A 10,281-nucleotide genomic window follows, 5' to 3' on the forward strand; every position below is an offset into this window, starting at 1 on the left:
TATAATAATAATTTTGACTAAATTATTAATCAATACTTAAAAGTCAAAGGCTATAATAATGTACAATTTCTGAGAGTTACAATGAGGGGTCATTGTTAATGAACCGGAATATTCAATTATAGACGTTGTGTCAAGTACAATAACTAAAATATTATAATAAGATACATCCAATTGTAGATCTATACTTGAATATAATATTTTATGGTTAAAATTTAAAACGACTTAACATTTTATACAACGTCCGTGTCATTGCTTATATTTGCTTTTTTACGTACAGATATAAAACATGATTTTCTACATAACGCAAACACATAACAAATCACTGGATTTTATGAATTTATTAATTAAAAATTGTATTTAAAGCGAATGCGCACAGTACATTAAAGATGCAGACAAAAGTTGACGGATTTAATTTATTCGCTTTTCAAACAAATAACAATACTTATAGCTGCTACTTTTTATAAATTATACATTAGACATTGTTTTATAGGAGATTTACTCTTTGAAATGTTTCTATTGTTAAAATAATACTTGCTACAAATACAATACCTACAAATAAATACGTTTATTTCGTAAAGCTAGATTTCACTAACTATTAAAAATATCAGATATTGACAAATGTTTTTTTTTTAATAATATAATAAAATATGATTTAACATTTGATAATGCGTGTATTTTTTAAACTAAAATATTTTCTTGGTACGTAAACAATAATTGTAGTTAATACTATACAAATGAATGTATAAAATAAGAATTCATCAAATCAGTTACTATTATTTTTCAAGAAGTCCTTAGTGCATTGTGCAATAATATCATTGTTTCTCGAATTTAAACTGTAAATAATAAATAATACTTAAAATTGTAATCAGTATGTGTCAAAGTGTCAGTCATTAATTTTAATCATAATAATTAATAATATATAATTATCATATATATTGGTTCACGGTATTTTTCCCAAATGACTTTTTTCCCGGATGGTATTTTTCCGAAAAGTCCGTAAACCCGAAACTTTTTTTCCTGAATGCATTTCTTCCAACGGTTATTGTTCCCGAAATGGAAAAAAAAATTTTAAAAAAGCGCGATATCAACAAAATTGTACATCACACCTTATATTGCTGATCTATTATCGTACGGTAGGTCACCGAGTATTTTGGCACTCGCTCGCTCGGCGCCGTCGCTTCGCTCCGCTAAACTAAAAATATCCTAGGTTTGCAGGCTACAGTCTAGGAGGAGATCACAGGTTTAAAGTAAAGTCGGTTTAAAACGCACAATATTGTTTTCTAAAATTTAAGTAATAAATATTTTCATTACATGCATTGGGTTTACGGACTTTCGAGAAATAGGTCATTCGGGAATTTCGGGTAAAAGGCGGGGTACCTATATATTTTGCACTATTCGTTCCGAAAAAAGCTCAATAGTATACTTATTTATTTTAATTTGAATACCTAATTTGGGAGAATAAAAAAAATACATTTTGAGTCAAACCACGCGGTCATAGGCCCGACTTCCTCGACATTTTTCGAATTTTTTTTTATAAACTTCTATTGGTCTAATATAAGACCTTCATTTTTTTTACCAGTTTTAAAAATCTGTAATTTTTATCATAAAATCAGAGATTTAAATAAAATATTTTGGTCTAATAACGGGAATGGGTCGAGATTTATTTCTATTTTTTTTTTTAATAATGAAACTTTTCATATGTTTCCGTGATCAACAAATTATATAACACCTAAGTTCCGTATGGAGTTTGAGTGTTGAACCAAGCTATACTAGGATCTATTATTTTATTTTTAATTGCTTCTATATGTAACCAATGACTTTGCAGCCCTTTATTTGACTGCGGTTTGGTAAATTGTTCTTTATTTTTCGAAAATACCTCATTATATTTCTATACTTTAATCCCAATCACCTTGCACTAAATATTTTATAACTCGGATAACATAATTCGCGCATTAGTTCACCACCAACACGTATAATTTTACTTTTTCACTAATTCTTTCACATAAACTACTTCCATATATTTGTTATGGGTAGTAGTGGACTTAGGTACCTATGTCTCGACTGTTCATAGAAGCGCGTATGATGAATATGCGAGATGTGCTATATAAGACCAGCGAGTACATACAGTACATATGCGGTCTGAAAAGCTTGCCCCATAGACAAGTCGTACGCCCGTTGTATGAACGTCTGATGATATTATACCTAAGTTAATTTATCTACTTAAGTTAACCCACATCCACTATACATACCATTGAGTTTTGTCTACCACAATAATTAGAAACATCATCGTACATGGAGATACCACGTTAAAAAAACGAGCCAAATACTCTACCTCATGGGTGGTTTGGAAATGAGTATAAATAAAAAATTATGTTATTCTAACGTCAAATAATAGATATCTATATATATATTTACTCATTGACTTTTTTTTTATATTGACTTTACAGTTAATATAGTATCATAGATCTTAATTCAAGAAATTCTAACCAAAAATATTTTTACAAAATAAATTATTTTATAATTTTAATGACAGTAGTTATAATGATTTACAATAAAAATGTATGCAATTAAAAACATTAATTTTTTTTTAATCGTTTTAGTAAATATTTAAACTAAACATGGACGTATGATTATACTTTAAAAATATATTATAAGACTTTAAAAAAACATAATTTTAATAATTGATTTAACATTATTATAATATAAAACTTAATTATATATTTAATTTTAATTTCGGCTTTTGCTAAACACAAAAACCACAGGATAATAAACAGCTGTTATGTATATACAAAACATAATAGTTAAGGAGGCCGCAGCATGGTTTTTACAAAATAATATTAAGTATAGATATTAATATATAGAATTTTGCCAAACCGTCAGCCACCTTATTACCGCAAATCCCTCCATAAATTTTGTATGTAAAATGAGAAAAACCTAGTGGCTAGTACCACTACAATATTGAGGAAATGTGTATTTACTGAAAACGTATAAACATAATATTATATTTATTTGATAATGCTCATTTCTGGAAAACTTCTACCGTATTGGTTTTAAGTAGTATTCACCCATTTAAATTTTACAATAATAACAATATTTCTTTATTTATACAACATACAAGATGACACAGTGTCGTATTATAATTAGTATTGTACATATCAACATTTTTAATCATTGCATAGATTCGATTTCTAATGCGAATTATAAACTTAATGGTTTAACAATTTTACATGTTGGATTTTAAAAACGGTTTCAAATACAACTCGAACGATTTGTTGACAGGATTTTTATTTAAAGGACTTTTGTTGGCTTCTTGTAAAAGCCGTTCATAGACATTTCCATCATAAGAGCCTAAAGTGGAATTCAATATTTCATCGCGAAGATCGAAGCTGTCTACTAAACCAACTGCATTTGGTCGTATGAGTTTCAAACAATTTTCCATCAAATTTTGAATTGAGGGAACGTCGCTGACGTTTAAGTTTGAATACTGCGGTTGTAAATTCAAGTAGTGTAATCTTTCTTTATAAATATAATAGATTATTATTTACTGACCTGGAGAAAATCACCGACGCTGTTTAGCGTCCATTGAGCACAAATAAGCTCGCACAATTGTGTTATTACTTCTATTATTTCTGCAGACACTTGCATTTTTTTAAGAGACATCATAAATATATTTATGACCCAAGCTCGACAATGTGCCTGAAAAATTGATATTTTATTATGTACTAATGATTAAGATATAATAATTGATGAGCTGAAAGTCTCTTAACTGCGGTATAACTATTCTTACTTCTGAAGCTTTAAGCAATTGAATACTAGTTTGATTCCATGCTTCGTCATAGGATAATCCATTATTCATCGAGTGGTTTATTAACTTGTAACAGTTTTCAATTTTACTAAATTATGAAATAAACGATGTACACAGTTATAACGTTGACGTTAAATTATATAGTATTTGAATATTCGACCAAAAAAATGTATTACTTGCCTTCCAGCAACTTGAAAAAAGGCGTTCGTCATACATTCCAAAGTCGTGGTCCAAGCAGACTGTTTGAGTGCTTGGTAATGGTTCAAGTAAGACACTGTTTCCGCCAAGTCGTTTCCCCGTTGTAGTTCTTGATACGCTTTCATTAAGTACCTGATAGTAGGCACATTTATGTTGTAATTGTTTTTATTTGAGACATTACCGACTATGTTGCAAGTATTATAATACCACTGTATTTACTGAATATAAAGGTGGTATAATAGGTATGAAGTATTATACCTGGCAGTTTGCAGAAGTAACACTGTGTTTTCTCCTTCGTAGATTTCTGCAGCGGTTGTCAAAGTATAAATATTTGGAAGGTTACTAGAATGCATGTAACCATGACCTCCGCATGCTAAACGACACGTAGTCACTCCAGTAGCCGCATCGTACGTGCCGACAGCTTTTAGACAGCAAGCCATCGCGTGCAGCTATTGAACGTTTTAATTATACATTTATATAAATATGAAACAAATTTCAAAGTTATGTTGTTCGTTATCAGCAAAAACTAATATCGGTAAATCGCCCTTGCCTCGGGTAGTAAATCGACGTTACCACGATCTAGTTCCGAAGTGACTTCATTGTAGGCTTCCCAAAGCCAGTTGGCGACGAATTTGTAAGCCAAACCGGTAGCAATCAGTGGAAATAACTTGTACTGCTGTGTCTGATAATCCATAATTTGCGGCTCTCGTTCTCTACACTCATAATAGGGTGTTTAATTAGTTGAAACAACTCATACACAATAGTCGATATTGATCAAATTATTTGAACACTTCTGTCATCTTTCTTTACAAATCAATAATCATGCTTCTATCTGAATAGAATTTATTGCTTTGCTTGAAAATCATTTTTAATTAAAGGGCTCAAGGTTTTCGAGTTTTTTTTTGTTGAACAAAGAATGTAAAAAATTCACAGATTTCTTTACTAATTCTAAGTGATATTGTAAGTAAAATAAGTCGTTTTAGTATTTAAAATTCGTACAATTGTAGTTGATCTTAGTAATTTTGACTGATTCGAAGTCGGACTATCATAAGGAGTCGAAATTTGTAAGGCTTTTTGGTCTACTTTACAGCTATACCTAAGGTTCGAATTTTTAAGTTTAAAAAAAATCAGAATATGATGCTCTATTATGCAGTATATATTACTCCATTACATTCTATTAAAAATAAGAAATATATGTAAAAAGTAAGTTTTTTATGCAAATATATTGAAATAATTAGCCATTGTAATACAAAACATTCAACAACCACACGTTAAAATATATATAATCGAAATACCCGACTCTAAGCTCTGATTGTCGTCGCACAGCACTGTATCGGACTGCGATGGTCGTTGCCTCCATTAAATAGTTTGCGACCAAGTTTTTTACTATTAGAACTCGCATAAAAACCATAGTACCGTAATTGAGTTTTTGGTTTGATGATTTCTCATATGTTCCGTCCTAATCATAAACGTAAGCACATTTAACAACATTTTTGTGTTCCACAATAATATTACTTAATAGGTATATGTAGCAACTCATAGACGAACAAATATATAGAGGTTATTATGGTATATATTATTTTATTAGTTCCTGGCATAGTAGCTAAATAATGATAAAGATCGAGTATTTGTGTTTTTTTTAAGTAATCCTTTAGCTTTTCCAACTTTCTATATCCTATTAGATGCTTTACTTTAATGTAAAACATTTTTAAATAATATATTAACTAATAGAGTTTGACACGTAGGCACCAAAAAAAAGGTAGATATAGATTTTCGTAAGAAGTTAGCTCAGTATTAGACAATTTAGAGGCCAATTACTATAATAGCTAGACTTATTTATACAGTTGATTTTTTTTAGTACTTCAGTTGAAGAACTATCAATTTTTTACTCCAAAAATAGAGAAAAATGTATAAAGAAAAATAATAAATTTAAAACAAATCTTCTCATAAATGTGTGGTTGGTGAGTCACTTTGCCAAATTCTGGCAATAGCACGCGGAATTTTTCGAAATTTATCAAAAATCTCAGTTCTTATTACTAGGAAAAGTATAATGGGCGGAATCATCAACCAACATTCGTTTGGCTCCGACTATTGTGAGGTATACTCTGCCAGTAAGTTTTGATAAACAATTTAGAAAGAAAAAAACCCTAAAAAAAAAAAATTGAAAAAAATACAAATAACTTATAAGAAGAATTCGATGCATGACAAAGACCTATGGCTTATACAAATCTATCACCAAAGGCTTGACAAATGTTTTGAAATCATAATGAAGATTGTTATAATGAAGAAATTATAATTAAAACCATTCAAACCTTTAACACTCTCGAGTTCTTCATCAACATGTTCATTCGGGGTATTCGCACGTTATTCAAAGCCAAGTACCCATTATTTGCAGAGTTCATGCCAAACTTACTACCAATTTCTCCGATTTTTATTCCTAAACAAAAAAGAACAGTGTTATAACACAACACAAGTACGTAGCTATAACAGCTACATATATCAGTAGCTATTCTTTACACGAAAAATAGATAACTATATAGTTTGACTTTACTAATTTAATAACAACGAACAATACTTTAGTTTTACTGATAATACTTATAGTTGGCTTACCGGGCATTGGCATCCACGTTTCCGAATCTCTTATTTGAACAACAAACTGGTGAATACCACGGATTTTCCCTTGTGTATACAGCTGGGCAACGACGATAGCATAATTACACGTATGACCAACTAAAACAATCAATGAATAATAAAATATATGTAAGAGCCACTAAAAATACCACTTTGCTTATAAACTTTTACACGTTTACATATGAAGGTCACAGGGGTAAACGGCAGTAGTGACATTATGAAAATTTGTTTTTTTCAAATGGTTTTTTTCAATTTATGCCATTAATTTTTTTTATTTATGTCAATAGATTGTACAATTAAATACATTTATTATTATAGTAGCATTTAATGTGATTTTTTTTTGTTCTTATGTGAGAGGTAGAGGAATTCACGAACTTTGTTTTTGCTATACTCTAAAATTGTAATAATGTGACTACTACCGTTTTTCCCCTGTGCCCTTCATATAGAATACAGTTATTTAATTTAAATTATTTATGATGGGTAGTATAACATACGTCCACCGGGCCACCATTTGTAAGACGTTTGGGTAGGACTGTTTAGTATAAACTCTTCCGTGTTGGAATCATAAGTGCTAGTAGTCTCCAATCCACGAATAAAAGTCCCGTGGCCGAGTTCAGTCTGAATAAAATTGAAATTAAAAAAAAACAATTATCGTACATACCTAATGTAAAGATACAATTCATTATAGAAATATATAACCACCTGTGGCTTTTAGTTTAGTTTTGTAAATTGTAATGCATTTAATTCGTATGATTAAAATATTTTTTTAATTCTTAAAACAAAAATACTAGTACTATTTTCAGCAATTGGGGTACGCACAAATATTACTTGTTTCATGAAAAAAAGGCTATATAACCATAATTTTTATTGGGTTAAGTAGAATAATTGTAAGCAAATGCAATTCCATTTTTTTTTTAAACTAACCATATTTGTTTTTATTTATTTTACAAGCTGTCCGGATCCGGCGTTGCCCGGGATTTAGTTTGCAAGGGCTGAGTAAAATAATTACAAATAAGATTGAAAAAAACTCAGTACTCCAGGTTTTATATTGTAGAGCTTTAGCATACCCCGTCTCGGCTTTTTTTTGGATCTACATATGTACATTACATTATATTGATTACTCAAGGGTCCCAGTCCCAGATCCAGTTCCAATGTTTAATAGCATCCCCAGAATCGACCTGTTCCTTTAATCATCACCTACCATCCCCTCGAGTACCGTGGTTACCATGGTTAAAAAAAAAGTGTTTATTTTGGGTTGGCAACGAAAAATATTTCGTATTTAAAGTAGAAAGTTCGTGTTTGAGGCCACCCTAAGAGGTGGAATTTTCGAAAAGTAGGTACTATGCCTGTTATCTTTGCGGGAGTGTACTCAACAACTTCCCAAAGTTTCATGGCGATAGGATGAATGGTGTACTAATGCATAAAGGACAAACGGACAAACAGACATACATTCATTTTTATATAATATATAGATTGTATAATTCATTAACGTCTTATAATTAAAAACAATCAATTCAAATTAAAAGTTGTCATTTACTTTATTTTAAAATTGTATTTACATTGATTTAAAATTACCCTGCTTGCTCCTGAAAATCAAAATTCAAAAGTATTGCTTCTACTACCTGTGCGTAGGTGCCCAGAATTGCATTGTTTAGTGCCAGTTCTAACCACTGATTGTGTTGCTCGCTTGCTCCTTGGCTAAATAAAGCAGGCAAAAACATGGCGCTGTGCACACCAAAAGGGATGCCTTGTTTGACTATAGCAGAGGCAATTCCACAGTTCCATAGTTCTCTAAATTTACCAATGAAAATTATTGTGTGATTAAAAATAATGATAAAAGCGTTTGTTTGTATTACTTTTAAACCTACTACTCTTATATAATATAAAATATTTGAACGTACATCATAAGACACAAAAGAAAATGAAAAAAAAAAAACACATCATACAACAAATTCAAACTGAACTTTTTTACACTTACGTGTAAACTTGTATTCTATTAGTGTTTGTAATGTTCGCCCATTCATTGACTTTGCTATGGAGTATACAGGACTTTCTAATCCCTTCTTCGTAATGTTCTTGGTGACTTAAGTATTCCATGGGTACTTTGTCTTTAAAACGTGGATCAAAGAGAAAAAAATTCTCTAAAAAAGAAAACAAATTATATTAATTTTTATTTAAATTAACCTGTTGAGTAGAAATTTCACCAGCCCTCTTCCCCCGCCCCCCAAGTTGCCCCAACATTAGCACGAGACAATTTACGCGGCAATTCCTAATTAAAGCAACAACACGACAAGATTTTGGAGACAATTTCATATCCTATTTTTAATAAACCTAGGTAATATTGAACATTCAAAATCATGTTTTTTTCTTTTATAAAATAATTATAATTGTGTTTTCGAAATGTTGTTATCTTTCGAGGGTTTTTTTTGTTCTAAACCCACTATTGACCAAGTAAAACACATTCTGCGTAGCTATATTTAGATGATGTTTTTTTTAATCGCTGTCAAGGATACTGTGATAGTCCGAAAGATAAATTAACTACCAAAAAAGAGTCCTAATATAACTAAACTAATAATTACACGTCGCAGTTTAACCTTTAAATTAATATTTTGCAAAAAATTTCCTATACTTATCTTCTTAAGAAATAAGAGGTATACGCCTTAACAAGAAAATATATTTTTGCTTTCTCAGTACAACTTTCATAAAAGTTCAGATGAACTATATTTCCTCATCTGTATGCAAATACGGGAACTTAAGCTGATTTTTTTTTTAAATTACTAAAATTCAAGTCATTATTTAAATTTAATAAATCACGAAATTGGTGTAACCATCATTAACTGTCATGCAATTTAAGTCTTAATTATTCTATTGATGTCAACATTTACATAATACTTATTATTTTCGAACATGTTTACAGAACGCGTTTTTTTCGTTTTTGCACCAAAAATGTGTGGTGTCTAAAAGTATCTACTTTAATGGTCTAATAAAAAAATTGTATAACATTAAAAAGTTCTAATTACCGTATTAGTAAATGTACACAATAGTTTAAGACTTTTACTTACCAGATTTTAACTTAGACTTTTTAAAAAAAATTACCAACATATTATACTGAATAATTTATTAGTTAGACGATATAATGTTATTTTATGATCTTATACGGAGAAGGTGAGTTTTTACTGTAGAACTAATTAATTTGTTTAAAAGACCAATTACCCATTTTTCTGCGTGATTCCGTTTCGCTGACGCCCCCGTCAAAGAAATTCGTTAGCTCTTCAACATTAAACGTGCATTTAGAACGTTCTGCAAGCAAGTCTTCATTGATGGTTTGCTTGATCATTTTTTATTTTCACAAACAATTCTTAGAAAAATTAAATGTAATTAATAATTTATGCTCTTTTTTCTAACTATTTAGTCACAAAATAGTATTGTACAACAAAATCGTTTGGCATTGAAGTCATATATATTGATAGAAATGATAAATTGTTGTTATTATTGTAGCACTTCAAACATAGTATATTAGCTTAACGACGTTATTAAGTATGAATTAATGTTATTATGACTGTTTAATAGCATACTATATACCTAACTACCTACACCGTGATGGTGCACACTGAATAAACACCCAGTGGTAGTGGTGGAAGTAAGGA

At 30.1% G+C, this 10,281-nt stretch overlaps 1 protein-coding gene across 1 annotated transcript; it reads right to left on the bottom strand.

Annotated features, from left to right (window-relative positions):
- Positions 1 to 2,744: 2,744 nt before the first annotated feature.
- Positions 2,745 to 10,231, bottom strand: LOC126835367 (probable peroxisomal acyl-coenzyme A oxidase 1). The gene is made up of 13 exons (XM_050567898.1): positions 9,848 to 10,231; positions 8,613 to 8,775; positions 8,257 to 8,425; positions 7,129 to 7,252; positions 6,614 to 6,733; positions 6,316 to 6,440; positions 5,299 to 5,462; positions 4,554 to 4,716; positions 4,262 to 4,452; positions 3,986 to 4,135; positions 3,788 to 3,893; positions 3,550 to 3,696; positions 2,745 to 3,484 (listed from the first exon to the last, which is right to left on the bottom strand). Exons 1-13 carry the CDS (start codon positions 9,969 to 9,971, stop codon positions 3,224 to 3,226), a joined length of 2,007 nt encoding a protein of 668 aa, XP_050423855.1. The 5' UTR covers positions 9,972 to 10,231; the 3' UTR covers positions 2,745 to 3,223.
- Between the last annotated feature and the right edge of the window lie 50 nt (positions 10,232 to 10,281).

This window comes from Adelges cooleyi, unplaced genomic scaffold, assembly GCF_023614345.1.
Source record: "Adelges cooleyi isolate 19-005CV unplaced genomic scaffold, UGA_ACOO_1.1 ACOO_flye_CR_arks_rails_tigmint_CR_PRNA_23, whole genome shotgun sequence".
In the NCBI taxonomy this organism is placed as follows: domain Eukaryota; kingdom Metazoa; phylum Arthropoda; class Insecta; order Hemiptera; family Adelgidae; genus Adelges; species Adelges cooleyi.

Bases quoted from the DNA above. Each gene is read 5' to 3' on its own strand.
- LOC126835367 (XM_050567898.1), bottom strand. From the start codon at position 9,971: ATGATCAAGCAAACCATCAATGAAGACTTGCTTGCAGAACGTTCTAAA. The intron at 4,717-5,298 runs GTATTTCGATTA...TTATGAGTGTAG, and splicing joins CAATCAGAGCTTAGAGTCGG to AGAACGAGAGCCGCAAATTA. The intron at 4,453-4,553 runs GCAAGGGCGATT...AACGTTCAATAG, and splicing joins ACGTCGATTTACTACCCGAG to CTGCACGCGATGGCTTGCTG.